This window comes from Protomyctophum parallelum, assembly GCF_964188405.1.
Source record: "Protomyctophum parallelum genome assembly, chromosome: 19".
In the NCBI taxonomy this organism is placed as follows: domain Eukaryota; kingdom Metazoa; phylum Chordata; class Actinopteri; order Myctophiformes; family Myctophidae; genus Protomyctophum; species Protomyctophum parallelum.
Window position 1 is genome coordinate 35,785,245 of NC_139717.1, and position 17,939 is coordinate 35,803,183.

Sequence of the window (17,939 nt, forward strand, 5' to 3'; positions counted from 1 at the left end):
CTTGTTCTGTTAATAGTTGTTTCCTTCATCAGTCCTTTTTTGTTTTTAAATAAATTGATGAAGCACTGTAAAATGTCTTTTCTGTTTTCTCTAATGTTATTAAAGCCATACAATCAATATACAGTAACAGTATTAGGACAAACTAGTATGGGAGACCAAGTCCAACTACCTACCTAAACGATGCTAGAAGAAGTATACCAATGTAAAGACTTCTACTGGGTTCTGTGCTACCGCAGTCTGGGGACGTTCAGTCATTGTAGGAAAATGTCATTAGCAGTGGTCTCATGAGTCACGCGGCACCCATAGAAAGGATTTCAGCAAAACTTCGGTCTCATAGATGATGGCCGGGTCTTCTTGACATCACCTGCCTGCTCACCAGAAATGACTCAAAACCGTGAACTTTTTGAGTGGTAAATCTTGGATCTGGTAAAGGGCCATTACGTTTTGTGTAAAGAACATAGTTTGATAATGTAGCCACACAGCCCACTCTGCCCAATCTTAGCCTAGTACTGTACGTGTATAATGAAAGTGGGATCTCAACTAATTACAATAAATGCTTTTCATGACAACTTTGACACTTCACCAGACATTTCTTATGTGTCGTGAGCTGTGATTGGTCTAATGTGGAGATTGAGGACAGACATGCAGTCAGACAAACCCTGTTGTAGACATTTGTTCTTTGGATAGTGTTTATACCATACACTATATCCTGGTGAGGTGTTCTCATAATGTTGACCTTATTTAACAATATTCTCCCAAAATATATTTTTATTCTAATAAGCTTAGAATAATTTAACAAGTATTGTTATAATACTATTCATATTTTATGCCCATAGAGATCTCTATCTGTCAGTCTGTCTCCTTTATCCCCTTATCTTTATTATGGAGATTTGTGATGTCATCAGTATGTTGATATTCCCATCAACATGATAGGCTATATATAATTGTATTTTTATTTTTCACATTTAGAGTACACCAAATACCTTTTATGCATGAAATTGATGTTCGTTTGTCTTAATGACAGGCTTAATATACTCTTATTTTAATTTTTCACATCCAGACCAAATGCCTTTTGTCCAAGTAACAGGTTAGTTAGACCAGGCTTAAAGGGCACTTTGCCAGTTAGCCACTTCAGCCTGACCAATGGAATGCACGCCCATTCATGCACATAATGCACGTCGACAACATCCTCGACGGGACCCGGGCCCTTACAGAGTGGTATTTTCATTCCATTCCCTGAGACTCCACCAACACAGACATGAAGCCCAAAGCTCTCGCATCGAGGTTGTTTGACAGAAATTCAGGTGCAACGGGACACGCACAAAGCTTATGGACTAAGTATGAACGGCAGGTAGATTGCACGGATCAACAGTCCACTTGTCACGACGGTGTGCAACAGCAAAGTGCCGGACGAAAAGAGAAATGCCACAGAGAAGTTCATTTTGCGTTTCTGCCAGAGAAGTACACGCCTTTGATAGAGGATGAGTCTTTAGGCAGAGACCGAGAAGAGAAGAAGAAAAAGAAGGGAAAATACGATAAAATGAAGAAGGTTGGTTCTCAATCTCAATACAAATTCACGTTCTGTTTCAAATAATTCAAAATAACCCATGCCTTGTTACTTTGTAGTTTGTATATTAGGTTGTTAACGTAGCATTTTCGATAAACATTCTCATCAGTCGTGTGTCGGTTTCACGTCGTTAATCACGCTTTGTCCTGTATACAATGAAGCAAATAAGTGTAATCAATTAGCTATATGAAGGGGAAAAAAAGATACGAAGCTAATGAATCTAAGAAAACTATGTCATGGCTGCTAACCACTGATATAGGCTACTAAGAGATAAAATAGCCTACATTACAGAGAGAATAATTGCAGTATAATAGTGTTGTCTGATGGGATGCCGATGCTTATCACTTAAAAGCAGCAAATTAAATGATCTTTAAACATCAATTTGATTAGAGTAGGTCATCTCTAAGTCAATTGGCCCTAAACCTATATGAAACCTTACTGAAATATTTGTACACTGTTAATAGGCTAGTCTATTTGGCTTGACTCATAAATACGAAAATCATCAGAGGTGTTGACTGGAGTGTAATGTCTATTTTTCATATAAATGTCAGACTTCCTTTATCCGCTTCAGCTGGCCTGTCCTTTCCTGTTCAAGGAAAATGGAAAGCTATTGTTTGAACTGGCCTGAGAAGGAAAACAGACCTGAGTGACCCCCTCCTGCTGTGGAAGCAGTTTCCTGTTTCAGAAACTTTGTTGACAGAGCTCAAGAGTATTTTATATGTGTAAGGGAATGGCCTGCAATGTGAGCGTTAGCGTACAGTAGGTTTGACAGAGATGGGTTTACACTGAGGCACATTTTTGACCTTGTACAGATGGAGGTTCAACTAGAAAATTCGCAATTTTAAAAAATTGCAGAGTGTGGTTGCCGCAGTGTCTTACATTATGCCCCTCCCACTAGTATTGCCAGCCAATTACAATTTCAAGTCACGCCTTAGATCATGCGTAAGTAATTCGGAGGGGATTTAACCCCCGAAATTCATGTTTTTGCGACAAACGGTTACATTTCTCGCATTTGCGGCGCCCCCTATGGATGAAAATGGAATTGCTTTTAGAACTTGGTTGATTGAACCACCCCGGACATGTGATTGAAATTTGGGATGGATTGGACATTCCGTTCGTGATTTATGGCATTTTTTGTGATATAGGCCCCTCCTACTAACTTCGGAAGACGATTACGGCCGAACGATACGCACTTTCAAAATTCTGCGGCTCAGTTTTAATTGGATGGGTCCAGAGATCACGTGTGCCGATTTCTGTGAGATTTGGACAAAATCTGTAGGAGGAAAAGCAAAAAGTGTGTTTTGGACAAAATTCAAAATGGCGGAAAATCTATCATGGCGGAAATGGGCGTGGCCTATATGGGGAGATGCGTCATGACCCAAGGAATCCAGGGAAAGAATAATTTTGATTTTACGACCTACGGTTCAAGAGTTATAAGCCAAAAGGTAAAGTGGGCTGTTATAGCGCCACCATGAGGCCGACCGATAAAATTTTAGTGTTAAATAATTTTAGGGATAATGTTGAATTATCCCTAAAAGTTTTGTAACTGTAGTGATTACAGTCTCCGAGGAACAAATACTTTTATGTGAATTTTTGCCTTTTCCCATTCATGTCAATGGGGAAATTTTATTCACTAATAAATTCATATCAATTAAACTATACAACATTTCTCTTAACAAAATACAAGCACACGATTCCCGATTTTTCCGGTCAATTTGACATATGGCTCAAGTGCGTACAGCGTACAGTGTGGGAGGTATAAAGCGTCAAAATAAAGACTACTCCAGTGAGAAAATAATAATAAAGTGTCACAGTTACAAGAGTCTGGTTGCCCATTCGGGCAACCACACTAATTAGGCCCAATGTCTGCAATTAAGTTCAACTGTGTGACTACCATGTACCTCCTAAAGGAAGTAAGAACATTTACTAAATTGAAATGTAACTAAACATTCCTGTAATCACCTTTTTTCTGCAGAATGATTGATGTGTGTGTGTTTGTGTTTGTTTGTGTGTGTGTCCGTCTGTCTTTCAGAACGTTGGCAAGGCATTTCGCTCCAGCTGGAAATGTCTAATGCTCGGTCTGTACAGTTTTTCCCTGGGCTACTCTGTCCCAGCTACTACTGCTGCTAATGTGCCTGCTTGGTCCACATTATTTCATCAAGGCGGAGCCAGGGACTGACTAAACTATAATAAATCAACTCCTATTTCAGCAATCCACAGCCTTGTGACCAAAGAGCATAGCTACTGTAGAACTCTTCTAGATTTTTCTAAAATGTTATGTATACTGTAACCTAAACATTGATTCAGAAACATGTACTGTATCTTTCTGTCTTTAGTATTGCAAAACAAAACGGATGGAATAATTGTATGCCTCTGTGAAATGCATTATTTTGATAATGACTTTTTAAATCACAATGTGCGATTGCTGGTCATGAAATGCACACATACTATGTAAATGTATACTTTTTAGGCACAGAAATAGTACCTGCCGAATTCATAAACCTAAATAATAGACTACCTGGCTAGCTAGCACTCTGCATGTACTGGTTAGTCCTACAGTAAAGCGTATTTGTCTACAGTGTGCCCTCATGAAAATAATGTGCCTTTAACCCTTTTGTATTTTTAGAATGTTCATGATACCCAGCTAGATTGTTTTCTAACAGGAAGCACTGAGGGTCGAGGTGTTAAACTATTGCAGATTGCTTTCTAACAGGAAACTATTTTTTCCCCCTAGATTTATTTTTGGCATTTTTATTCTTTTTTTAGATGGGTCTGTGTAGAGAGACGGGGAGCTAAAGGGTAGAGTGAGTGAGAGAGGTGAGGCATGTATACAAGATAGGGGTTTGATTTGAATTGTGCACCAACTAGTGGTTCTCAAACTTTTCGGTCCCAAAATAATCATATGAACCGGGAACCCTCACTGTGACAATGACTTAATGTATGAGTTAAGGCGTTTGACTCAGTTCCACACAGATACATATTGTGAAAATAGCCGATCTACAAGCTCACGCCTCGCAATTTCATAATTTTCACTCTTTCTTAGGTAATATTTGACAATTTGACCACCTTTTTAGAGGTATTAAGAAGTGTAATCTAACGATTGTATTTTTTTGTTTTGTTATTGTATTTGTGTAGGCCTATCTGTTATGTTTGTGTTTTTTCTGGACATTTTATTAACAAGAGAGCTATAACTGTAATGTTTCATATAATTGAAAAAGAATGTCAATAAATATATTGTTTAAAGTGTAATCTGTATACATTGATGGTTTGTTTTAGCTGTTGAATGAGAAAACAATGTTGCACATTAAGCTAATCATCTCTGGGGGAGGGGGACCAACCTTCCTGAAGAAAATCCTTTTCTGGGGGGTCCTGACCCACAGGTCGAAAACCAACACACTAATCAGGAACTGTCTTTACAGGAAAAACTGAGTGAGGGGCGAGGTGTTAACCTATTGCAGATAGTAATCTTTTCAATGGAAATGTAGTGGCAGATTAATTGGATTTACGGCAGGAAAGACTGGAAAGGCAGCGAACAGCAAATCATAACAGGAAAGTGGTGTAAATCAAGTTTGAAAACATCACAGCATGAAACTGTAGTGTATTTGTTTCATAAATGAACCATATTTGCTGCTATTTCACATCCGTGAGATATAGCCTGCCCTAAATTGTCTCTTCTCTAGTTAGTAGGCCTAAATAACTTCAGCTGTTCCTACATGCAGGATAGATAAGAATCTCAGAATAGCCCCTGGGGTGGCCACTATCTATTGACCACAAACAAATGGTCGGGTGTTGTTTGGAGCCTGTTAGAACACCTACTAGCTTCTTTTGTGACCTCACCACACATAATATGGAGATATGTTGACCACTTGGTTTAAACTTTAGGGGGTTGGAAACCTGAGCCCACCCTTGCATTTGTTGTCTCTGTCCTGTAGGCCTACTGTATAAAGACCCAATGTAATGTACTGTAGTGTTAGTTCCCACAAGCCGTCAGGAGTGTCCGCCCTGAAACTGGGAGGTCGGGGTTCGATCCCCGGCCGGGTCATACCAAAGACTGTAAAAATGGGACCCAGTGCCTCCCTGCTTGACACTCAGCATCAAAGGGTTGGATTGGGGGTCAAATCTACTAATCAAATGATTCCCGAGCTCACCGCTCCTTGGCTGCGGCTCACTGCTCCAAGAGATGGGTCAAATGCGGAGAACAAATGTCACTGCGGTAACGTGTGTGACAAATCGTATGCCTTTGACTTTGGCTATGCCAGTGCCATGGTTGTTGCGTTTGGTAATAAACTGAGCACCAAATTAGTGTTTTCTTTGTTCGTTTGTCTTTCACTTTATTTCACCGCCACATTGATATAGATAATCACGTTACCAATGATGAGCTATAAATGTTTTGTGTAGAGCCTTCCAGTGAGCCAACATTCAAAATAGCAGCACCCTGATGAACACAATGGGTGTGACACCTGTGTTTACCCTTCTATTTAATATTTGAAAATGGCTGCTGTGAAAGCTATTTTCCACCGAGTAAGCTATGATATGTTTATAGCTCAGACTGTAGCTCAGGAGGTAGAGCAGGTCGTCCAATGATCCATGGGTCGGCGGTTCGAATCCTGGCTCCTCCTGTTTACATGTCGAAGTGTCCTTGGGCAAGACTGAACTATGTGACAATCAGGTATAGTCTGGTGATCACCGGAGAGACGGGTGACAGCCGGAATGTAGACGGCACCCGGGTGAGCAGTATGGGTTAGCGCCCCAGCCTGAAGCCCAACAGCCCTCGGTGAGGCCTTTAGGAGGACCATGCAAGCAGCAAGCGGAGCCGCAGCACCAGTGCCCTGCGGAACCATTGCCCACCACTCCTGAATGAAGTGTCTGATGCTGGGACTCTGGTGCAACGCACAGGTCCTGGGCCTGGTGAGAGCAGGAATGGACCTGGTGAGACATAGGAGGGGCCCGGACAGGAGACAACCCACAGAACCTAGTCCGTCCATGTGCCAGAAGTGTACCTCCCAGCCTTGGCAGAGTAGTTCTGGAGTAGTTCCAACGAATTGTGTGGCCCTGGTTTTTAGTGGGACTGATTGAGGGTAGCTACTGGGACGTAAGTCGGGACTTGATCACCCCGGCGCCTGAGTGAGGGGTATGATGTTGGAAGACCCGAAACCCCGTTGACCTCAGGATACATCACTGAGGATATGTCCCAGGTGCATCCAGTTAACCCCAAATTGCTCCCGATGTGCTGGTTGGTACCTTTCCGCCGCAATCGGTGTATGAATGTGTGAATGTAATGCACAATCTATGTAAAGCGCCCTGGATAAAGGCACCATTTACAATTTATTTGCCATAGATATCACGATCACATTGGACTTAAACCAGATGCATTACTTAAAGTTTATTGGCACGCATGCTGAAGTCTAAAACCCAATTAAGTAAAAAGATTCAAGAATATATACTACTAGTAATAATTAACATCAAAATGAAATGCAATACATTAACTCATGAAACAATGACAACACTAAAGTAAAACAGTAAGTTATTCTCAACCTTTTAAATTGAACTGAACCCCATTTGATGGGTGTATACATATCAATTTGGGGGTCCTTGACATGAACCCGTTTCAGAACGACTGACCTATAAGCTACAGTACTGAAATGATGTGTATGACTGGTGAGTGTGAACCATTGAGACGGTTTACCTATAGAATGTCTTTTCACTGAGACTAGTCTTGTTACCGTGTAACGGTGTATGTGTAACATACATACCTGGCAATAATAATCCAATCAAATTAATAAAATAATTATCAATCTATTACATTTCCAGAAACCTTTTTTGTGCCAGTGATGGCCCAGAATATTTTTTTAATTGGCTTACACAATAAGTCAATAACATAACAAATGAACTTATTCTGAAACAATACAATTACAATTATCTTAAAACAAGTTCATGTAATATTAATAACATTTTACCCTCACAAAAAACATCCTGGTCTCTAGTCTAAACTACCTCTGGCCAGCCTCTCTCTCCCGTCCGGTGAAAAGAAGCAGCTTCGAGTCCTCATGCATAGAAGGAAGCATGAGGTCAGTCCGCTGCCCCCCCCCCCCCCCCCCAGGTTGGCAGAGGAAGTGTAGCGCCCAGGATTACATTAGATAATTGACACTGGGTGAAAAAATGGGTTGCAAAATCGTGGGATAAAAATAAGCAAAATAAAAACATTAAGGCAATAAAGGTGGTACAGGTATGCAGGATGCCGTTTTGCTTTTATATTGTATTCCCTTTATTTTTTAAGTATCTTAAACCCACTAGGGTTCATGTGGGTTAAAGGGTAACAGGATAGGTGGATGATTTAAGTAAAGTATACCCGATGACAAACATTTGGCAGGTCTAATATTTCTACAAATGCTGTACAATCTGTATATCCAGTCATTTTGGGGCATAAGCAAGAGGTTGAAGGATACAATAAAGCCTGATAATGATGCACTGTGCATGTTCACATCATGTACAGTATATTATTTCACATTTTGGAAAAACTAGACTACATAGTTTATAGTCCATTTATCATTCATTAGAAAGTGTTACAGAAGACTGAAGTTCCTTTGCCCTCTTTTCATCCAGGATGAAGGGAGTTGTCACAGTCTTCCCTTTCAGCAGCTTCTCCAGGCCCTTATAAAGACAGAAAAGTGCATGGGTGAGTGGGTTAAAATCATAGCTGAGCAAGAGATTGCTTAACAGCTACTTTACCCAGAAAAAAGAAGAAACAATGGGGAAATGCCAACCCCCCCCCTACCCTCCACCTACAGTAGTTAAGAGGCAGCCAGAGGGGTTGAACTTTGAACTATGCACTTAAGAGCTTTTTTTTTTTAATATATATTGAAGCATTTATGTATGATATATTGTATGTTAAAGTTACAAGAACTTGGAATTTTACACTTTAGAGCTTTTTTTATATTGATGCATTATTTTACGATTTTCTATTTAGTTTGTACTGCTGTTTTTATGTTTTCTGCTCTTTCTTCTACTTTTTGTTAATGCTGCTGCAGAAGTACCAGAACTAACACATTTTTATATTTTAACTCCAAAGGGTGTAATAACAAAGAAACCATGAACCTTTTCCATAAAGCTTTTGAATCTGCTACTTACAAAGTCTCTGGAGCTCCCTCTTGTGGAATAACGGTGCCAACCTTAGAAAAGTAATTGACTAAGCCCCTACTGTCGAATTGTAGGAGCGGGTATTGGGGAGTTTGGGGCACCCCTGACAGTTATAAGAAGAATTCGCCCATGCAGTACCATATGCACATTTTAATGCTACTTTCTCCAACACTCTGAGCCACTTGAGGCAAATAAAATGATCCGGAAGAATGTTTGGGGTGGTAAATTCTTCAAGAACATCTGTCAAAATGTTGATGATAATCCAATCAATTTATCATCATCATACTATAATTCACTCAATGTCTGTCTGAAACACTGTTGTAGCTCCTCACTGCCTGCACCAATCGCACACTTTTCACACAGGCATTGACCATATTACGGAGGTCTTAACGAAGCCCTTTTTTCACTTAAAAAAAGTATTGATTAATAATTAATTTATGAGTGCATTAAAACTTCGACTTACATGGGAAAAATGCGAAAACTCACATCAAGTATTTTTCTCTCAAAAACTGTCGGAGCTACAGTTACAACAGGTTCATAATAATTATTAAAATTAATGTCATAAATAAATACATCAGTCGGTGTCATATTCACCTTATAACTCGACTTGAACCGTGGGTCGTAAAATCTAATTTTCACTTTCCATGGATTCCTTGGGTCATGACTCATGACGCATCTCCCCATAGGCCACACCCATTTGCGTCAGGATAGATATTACCGCCATTTTAGCTTTTCTTCAAAACACTTCTTGCTCTTCCACCTACAGCTTTTGTGCAAATCTCACAAAAAACGGTACACATGATCTCTGGATCTATCCGATTAAAACACCACAGGCAGAATTTTCATAGTCCGTATCGTTCGGCTGTAATCAGCGTCCAGTTAGTGGAAGGGCCCTAGTGGAAGGGGCCTGTTTTACAAAAAATCACCAACACAAATCACCAACGGAATGTCCAATCCACCCAAAATTTCATTCACATGTCGAGGGTGGTTTAATCAACGGAGAGCCCAAAGCAATTCCATTTCGATCCATAGGGGATGCCGAAAATGCGGATTTTTTAAACGTTTATTGCAAAAACATGCTTTTTGGGGGATAAATCTGCAATGATTGTGATAGCGTAGCCTACGTGCGCTATAGCGAGACAAGACAATTCCCTCCCAATCAGTAATGCGATCTATTACATCGCATTAGTCCACTAGAGTCGCTGCATCTTCGCCTGGAAAGGAGCCAGCTTAGGTGGTTCGGGCATCTGGTTAGGATGCCTCTCCCTAGGGAGGTCCTCGAGGCACATCCCACTGGGAGGCAGACCAAGGCGCAGTTGGAGGAAACACATCAACTCACTGGCCTTGGAACGTCTCGGGATACCCCAGGAGGAAGTCACTAATGTGGCTGGAGAGGGAAGTCTAGAGCTCTCTGGTGGAACTGTTGCCCCCGCGACCCAACTACGGATAAGCGGTTGAAGATGGATGGAACTTAAGTCATATTTTCCCTTATGGAACTGTAACTGTGCAGTTTCATGGTCTCACCTCTCCAAAATAGGAGACCAGTGGGGAGATCTCACATTTCACTGGAGTGTTGTCCTCTGCTTTCTCCCTGTCACACAGACACACAAACGCACACTTTTGTTTATAAGTCAAAATAAAAAACTTGCATTGCATTTTGTCCATCATGATCTAAACAGGTCTGGAATGCCATTTAAACTCCTCTAGTCTAAACCTTCAAATGAAAACATCTCTCGGAACACAGTGAATACAATTAATTTTTATTTTACTGGGTGTGGCTACAACCTGGACGTAGTGGGATGGACATTTCCATGATCATCTAACAAGATGGCTCCGGCAGCCTGGGCCCAGCGGCAGTGCTGTGTTAGTAAAGAGTGTCTGGCTGTTGTTGGGGTATCCAAGGCTACCCCATCTGCGTTTTTTAGGGGAGAAAACTCCTCCTCCCTCAAGACCTCAAAGGCCACAAAGTTCCTTTGAAGAAGAAAAAATTACAAATGCCCTTATTATTTGAATGACACAATCTAGATGACTAATCTAATTCATGGTACAAAAACGCAGAACATTTTCAGTAGTATTCAAAAGGTCAAGTTTGGCTTAATACAGTTCGTTTTAGAGATCAATGAAGGAGTTCTCACTGTGAATGGGATTACCAGATGCAGAAACAGTATTGGGATAATTAATACCTTGAGAACTGAAAGGCATCAAACACAAACTTCTCCATCTTAATGCCATTGGGCTTGGTGGGTTTAATCTGATTGCCGTCGCTGTCCACAAAAGGTACTTTCTTTATTGCAGCATGTTGCGTTAGTTCTCCATCAAATGTCCTGTATGGTGAAAATAATTTCTTGAAAATCAAACTTGCATTTAATATTGGATTGTAGTGAAGAAGACATAAAAACAATCCCCCATAAAGTATTCAAAGCAACTGTAATATAGGTAGAGATCAATCCAGGTGAGGGAAATATTGCATGCATGTAGGTAAATATTGAATGCATTACTATCCTAACATTAGGACTACTGGAGTGTCACAACATCGGCATTCCTGGACGCACCATTTTAGTGATGTTTCCCTTATGATATACCAGGCAAATCAGCGGAAGGGAAATCCTTCTGAGCCTCCTTTTCAACCACTTGAACACCAGCATTTATATTCTGGGGGGAACGTTCCCACCAAAATAGCAGATCTACAAGCTTGTAGGTCGCTATTTTTGGTGAGGAGTGAACCAATGTACCAAGTACAGTTACAACAATACAATAGAGGTTGTGGTATATATATATATATATATCTTGATTATAATCAGGGCTATGTGTCTTGTTAACACAAAGTTAACAAAGCCCATAGTCATGATATAATACGATACATCATGGCCATGAGTGTATTACTGCTTTTATAGCATGGTTAGGTTACCAGTAATTAGCAGCAAGATTCACCCACAATTTTAATCCAGTGCAGCCATAATTTACATCATTATGCTAGGGAAAACTTCTGCGCATTCCAACTTGACCATTTTGGTTGACAACAACCACACCACATCCACAAACTGACAACATCCACACCACTGCTTGGTCGCAGATGCATCATCCAAGATCTTGGGAATCTAATCATTTGGGCACAAATATGTTTAGACTAGAGCCATCAGCTCCAGGTTCCTGTTGTTAAAGAGGAGGAAGGTCAAGGTAGATACAATTTGGTTCCACCAAGGGGACACCCGATTCCTCACAAACCCCCCCCCCCCCCAGAAGTCTAGGCAAGACCTTAACCATGCAGCTCTAAATGTTAATGTTTTTCTTTTGTATTTAGAATCATATTGTTAATAATGTAAAATCTTGAAGGGAATATAATGTAAGCAGTCATCTTAAAGAATGACAAACATGGCAAGATTGTGGTATAAAATGGTTTCTGAGTCACTTCCTCTTTAGGTAAACAAAACAGGAAAATTAATAAATACTAAATCTTTTTTAAGAATAAAAATAAAATAAGAGAATGGGATGTTTGAAGGCTTTACAATCCGATGGTTCCATCTACCACAATTGCGAGTTTACAACTCAATGCAGTAGCATTTACCATTTGATTGTAGGGGGGACAAAGTTCTGCCTTATGGCCATAAAATATGAACACTCCTAAGATATTCCTTGAAGCAAAAAACAAACAAAACACATCTCCAAATTACACTTTGTAGTTGCAATCTGATATGGTTTTGCTAGTTAACTAGGCAACACTTTTGCAGAGTAGTAAAATTATACCAGTAGTTGCAAATTTGACTCCTGACACAATCAGGAGAAAAGAGCCATTTGAAAAGATTTAAAAAACACCAGATTGTGGTTAGAGGGCAGATTCACACTATGGTCCCGGATGCGTACTCGGGACCACGTGGCAGATGTTGTGGTAGTGTGAACTGTGAATGCTGCGTACTGTTCCCGGGTGCAGATCACTCAACCGTTCCTGGGACCACAGTCATAGAGGTAGTCTCGGGACCGATTTAAGTGTACTCGGACACGGATCGATGCAATGTGAAAGCATTGAATACAGTTGAATGAAGTATACTCGGGTGCAGAATAATTAAGAATCATGGCCAGCAGGGACCAGGTAATCGTATTCGGGAACAGTTTGAATCAAACAGACTCAGTGTGAATCTGCCCAGAGTCTAGTATTTACCTTCTAGCCATTCAAAAAACACAACTTTTATCTGAAGATTGTCATTTTCTCTCCAATGTGTCATGACATAAAAAGCAAACAAGAAGGTCCTTACTGTGCAACCTTTTGCAGAAAAGTCCTGGTAAAAAAGTGGTTGCAGATATTTCCAGCACTGTAGAGCAAGCCACCTCCAGGGCCTCTAAGCGCAGCCGTTTCTGGCTGGATCTCACTGTACTCAACTACCTGGTAGACTCCTCCCACTCTGCACACCACTCCAACCGGCTCTTCGGGGTATGCTTTCTGCACAACCTGACAGAAATTATGTAGGGGCATAATTTAAACTGAACTGTACAATGAATGCATATAGTGGGTATAGATCCGATTCCCTGATGAAGACCTTTCCATGTTAATGCATTGTGGCTACAAACTGTGCAGTCTTTCCTTTACTTTTACTACCGGTATTTTTATTTACCAAGATCAGCAGCACCTCAATACTGGTTCTCCTGTTTGTTTGCTATATGTATATTTTAACATTATAATCCCGTCATGGATCAACTTAGAATAGCAAAACAAAAGTTTAGGAAAAAGCTTCAAGCCAAGGAATCTTGACCAACTTACTGTATACATAAACAGAAATTCTAAACTATGTATGCAGCTCTGTGCATGTAAACATACATCATTCTTGTTGCCCTCAACAGGCGCTACATCAAGTCACAATGATCAAAGTGGATTTGCAAGAATTCCATTGTGTCTGTATTGCTTTCGGAAGGTATTACTATACCTTCGCTCCACAGTCTGCCCCTTTGCTGACACAGAATCCTATGAAGATGGGATCAGCTATTTTGACCAGGATGTTGTCCACACAGTAGACATGGAGATATTCCACTCCTCTCTTGGTCATATCCTCTAGTACCTTGTTATCCATGACTGCCCGGTACAGACCACCATTACCATCTGACAAGAAGAGAATGAGGTTAACTTACATGACAGTTTTTTTATGGAATAACAATGATGGTGTTAGTGAACACTTACAATTCTTAAAATTGACCAAATTAGGTATTATAATAAATGGCAAATAATTTTGCTTTGTAAAGTCTATGCTGTTAGTAACATTCACACAAAATTCAATACACAATAGTACCCATCCTTTATCTACAACCAGGACACCCAAGGACTCACTTCATACGGGTGTGATTATTTTATAATATAGCTTGTTGATTACTTTTGATGCAGTAATGTGGGCTTTTTTCTTTTCTTTCAGGTATTAAAAATGTCTATGTCCTTAAATTGTCATTTCACACTCATCTGAATCAAATCATGTGGGGACCCCCCATGGGGTCCCAATCCACAGGTTGAGAACCACCGCATTGAGAATTTGGGACCATAATGAACTATGCACTAACTGGCGGTGGCACATGCCACACAACCACTTGGAGATATTTTTCTATTTTTGCTGCGGTGCAACAAATATTTGGAGAAGCTTTCCATAGTTTAATGAAAGAAGCACTCAAGATATTTCAAGCAGCAGCAGGATACAATGGCCACATTCAAATGATGTAAATAACCAGTCTTGAGTGATATGGCCATGTTACATATTTATACATAATTTGGTTCCATTTTGTACACTCTTGGGAGTTACATTAACATATGTGTTACTCTGTAATGTAACCAAGTTTCTACATGAAGCTAAATTAGACCCTTTTGGACCCTTCCAGCAACCTAAACTTTTGCCCAGCCCTCTAGGCGAGATTGTGGCACTAGTGCCACGGTGCCACCTCTAGTGCCACCTCTTCTGGCTCTGGGGCGTATGTCAAAATTTAAGGCACAATTTTCCCGAGATTCTTTGCGAAGTATAAGCCAAGCCCCCAGAAGGGCTTGTCAACGTTGAAGCCCTCGGCCCTGCTGATCAGAGCTGGGACTACAGGCGGGCCCCTGCATTTAGCACGAGGAAACAGTGCAGCTGGGGTTTAACATTGAGCACTTCCGCATCGAAAAAATGCGGAAGTAGACCGTTCTTCCCTTAGAGTATATATATTTATAGAGAAGGCACCCAGAGGAAATCTTGAGGCGAAATGGACATAGTGGCCGAATGAAGGTATTGCAGCCTGGCCCCAAACACATGAACGCGCTGTCCATTGACTATCATTGTACACGTTCACGACGGACGACGCTCGTGCGCGTTCAACGGCAGCACGTTCATGTGTTTGGGGCCACTCACCATTGCAATCCGTCCCAGAATGCACTCTGTTCCTACCAGGAAGGAGGAGTGAATCCGCCTCATGCGCTTTTGAGCAACTTAATGCAAGTGGATGGGAGGAGAACTCGGGTGTCTTCTCTATAGATATATATACTCTATGGTTCTTCCGGGTGCTTCAAAACCTTAGAGTATATATGAATAGAGACGGCACCCGGAGGAAACCCTGAGGAGAAATGGACATAGTGGCCGAATGTGTTATTGCAGTTTGGACCCAAACACATGAATGAGCTGGTCTGTTGACTATCATTGCACACGTTCATGATGACTATAGTATAATTATACTAGTATTAGTTTACTATAATTAGATTAATACACGATAATCAACACTACACTTTACGTTACCATGTCTATGCTCGGACGTAGAATCGATTCATGTTGAAAATGGGTGAAGAGCTCCTTTAATAGTGGGCTTGGTTGGTCATAAATAATACACTGTTCAGCCTGTATGTTGCAAGGAGGGATCTTGTGAGGAGAGCTGGTGCTCAATTCTCTCAACAAACTTAACAGCATTTTGCATCTACTTACGGTACCTAGTAAATGTCATAATACCCATAGAAATGTATTTATTGGGACTTTATTAACACCTGCTAGTTGGTTTATTATTACTGGTATTTTCATATTTGGATATCAGACTATACATAATATAGACTATATTTATAATACAAATAGTTTCTTGAATAAATACAAATTTCTGTCACAAAGTTCAGCAGTGATTAGCCTACATTAAGATCTTCATCACCTACCTGGGGCCATGGCTACCTTTCCTTTATTCTGCAGGATAATCTTCCCATCAAAGGTCACTGCTGGTATCATTCTTTGCTCAAACATAATTATATTTGATGGCTCCAAGCCAAAGTAGTGATTTTCCTTGAAGAAATTCTCAGTTGGTTTCAGGGTGAATTCACTGGTCATTATGTACCTGGTGGAAGTTACACAATAACAGTCAGAGAGAGAGAGAGAGAGAGAGAAATTCATTCACAACATGTGAAAACTTTCAGTAAATACCGCGCATTTGGGGAGACAGACGCAATCTTACCAAGGAACTGTGCATTTTGAACCATGTTTTAAAGTCGCCAATTCCTGTATTTTGCGAATGCGCTCTGCCTGGAGTTGGTACAAGGTTTTGCTGCTTGGGAGACCAACGTTGTACATCCCTTTAGGATAAGACACCCCGAGGCGGGTCCCCTGACCACCAGCCAAAAGCAAAACTGCAACTCGGTTTTCTGAGATTTGCAAAAGTCCTGCGGAGTACATGTTATGAATGCAGTGTACCATTTTTTATCACGACCACTTTGAATGTTTAATGGGCTATGAATGCAACAAAGACGGTAAGTCACCTTCATTTTCCCAATCTGCCAGAGTACTCTCCTCGCTTCTCTGAATGCTGCCGACAAACTCCTCAGGCAGTGGTTCTATGTGTTGTTCTACTCTCACGGACGGACCACTTGCAGCTTTTGCGGCTCCCTCACAGTGGGCTTTTAATTCACTAAGATCTAACAGAGACAATTCACTGAGGAAATTGTCCCGATCTTCTTCAGTGAGCTCGGACCAGAATCCCAGGACGTGAGATTGACCTGCATTGTCTAAATGTAGCTTGAGCTCCTCAAACGAAGGCATTGCGTACCCTGGTCAAACTGAAAAGTAGCCAAAACGAACTTTTATCAGAATATCACACTCTGCCCCGATCAGTGTGTTGTTGTTCCACTATTCGGTCAGGTATTTATTGTGAAGAGGAAGCGACGGCCCCTTTTCATGACGAACTCGTGACTGAGTAGGGCAGGATCCGAACAAGGATGTCTTGTGATACTGCTGACATGATGGTAAATATTACGCCGAATGTGTTTATAAAACAATGTCATAATCATAAAATGTCTTGAGTAGTTGCAAAACAAAACAAAAGTATACTGTGTGTGTATTGACGTCCCGTTTGGGGTTTGTCGAGAGCACGAGACCGTTATTGTGGCTGATACTGCACTCCAGCAGTAGGCACTTTAAAGCAGAAAAACGGTCACTCAGTCAGCTGACCACCAAATAAATAAATAAAAGTATCATAGGCGTCATAATGGATGGCATATTCATTGTTATCTGAGCAAAGCTGATATGTGCCATTGTGCCAAATAGAGATTTTTGGGTTAAATTGATGGCATAGGGCCTATAGAGATTTCTTAGTTTCTTCGTTCTAAATTTGTTTTCCTAGTAGTTAAAATAATGTAAATAGTAATATACTACACCAAACACCGCAACACAATTAAGGCAATACTTAAAAGTGTAAAGGATTTATTTAATGAATATAAACCAAATATATGCTACTTAAAGGAAATACACATTTGGCTCTGGCTGCATCAGGGAGGGAAAAGTGAGGCAAAGAGCAAACTTATTAAATAGGCCCAGCCCCCAGAGCAACACAGTTCAGTTGTCCTGCATTCAACTCATGCAGTCTGGAGCTGGACCAGAAAAAGGAAAAAACACTAACAAAGACAGACAAGATATAACACATTTTAAACTTTAACTATTTATTTTAATTTGTTTCAAATATAAAGTAACCCACAAGACTATGTGTTAATCAACGACCATAACCTGACCCCAACCCAACCTGACAATAATTGCTCAGACATATTAAGCCTGAAGCTTAATACCTGAACCCACCCAAGCTGGGAGTCAATCCATGAATCACTAGGCTATTTACTTAGTAGTTTACAACATAGTATATTTGTAATTTAAGCTTTAAGCTTCTGCCTATGCCTTTTCGATCACCTAAAAAGAAAAAAGTAAACTGTTTTTGTGTAATGTCTCCCTATGAAAGATCGAAATAAACTATTCATTCATTCAATTAATTAGATATA

General features: G+C 40.5%; 2 protein-coding genes across 2 annotated transcripts; one reads left to right on the plus strand and one right to left on the minus strand.

The window, feature by feature from the left end:
- Nucleotides 1-1,227: 1,227 nt before the first annotated feature.
- On the plus strand, nucleotides 1,228-4,162 carry LOC310876292 (uncharacterized protein). The gene is made up of 2 exons (XM_083789786.1): nucleotides 1,228-1,549; nucleotides 3,600-4,162. The coding sequence occupies exons 1-2, from the start codon at nucleotides 1,259-1,261 to the stop codon at nucleotides 3,744-3,746; spliced, it is 438 nt and encodes a 145-aa protein (XP_083645912.1). The 5' UTR covers nucleotides 1,228-1,258; the 3' UTR covers nucleotides 3,747-4,162.
- A 3,513-nt stretch (nucleotides 4,163-7,675) lies between these two features.
- Nucleotides 7,676-16,812, minus strand: uap1l1 (UDP-N-acetylglucosamine pyrophosphorylase 1 like 1). The gene is made up of 9 exons (XM_083790204.1): nucleotides 16,434-16,812; nucleotides 16,133-16,337; nucleotides 15,840-16,015; nucleotides 13,621-13,793; nucleotides 12,955-13,148; nucleotides 10,888-11,028; nucleotides 10,490-10,675; nucleotides 10,229-10,295; nucleotides 7,676-8,218 (listed from the first exon to the last, which is right to left on the minus strand). The coding sequence occupies exons 1-9, from the start codon at nucleotides 16,711-16,713 to the stop codon at nucleotides 8,114-8,116; spliced, it is 1,527 nt and encodes a 508-aa protein (XP_083646330.1). The 5' UTR covers nucleotides 16,714-16,812; the 3' UTR covers nucleotides 7,676-8,113.
- Nucleotides 16,813-17,939: the final 1,127 nt, after the last annotated feature.

Bases quoted from the DNA above. Each gene is read 5' to 3' on its own strand.
- LOC310876292 (XM_083789786.1), top strand. From the start codon at position 1,259: ATGAAGCCCAAAGCTCTCGCATCGAGGTTGTTTGACAGAAATTCAGGT. The intron at 1,550-3,599 runs GTTGGTTCTCAA...TCTGTCTTTCAG, and splicing joins AATACGATAAAATGAAGAAG to AACGTTGGCAAGGCATTTCG.
- uap1l1 (XM_083790204.1), bottom strand. From the start codon at position 16,713: ATGCCTTCGTTTGAGGAGCTCAAGCTACATTTAGACAATGCAGGTCAA. The intron at 13,794-15,839 runs GTAGGTGATGAA...TCTTCTTGTCAG, and splicing joins AAAGGTAGCCATGGCCCCAG to ATGGTAATGGTGGTCTGTAC. The intron at 13,149-13,620 runs GTATAGTAATAC...AATTTCTGTCAG, and splicing joins GGGCAGACTGTGGAGCGAAG to GTTGTGCAGAAAGCATACCC.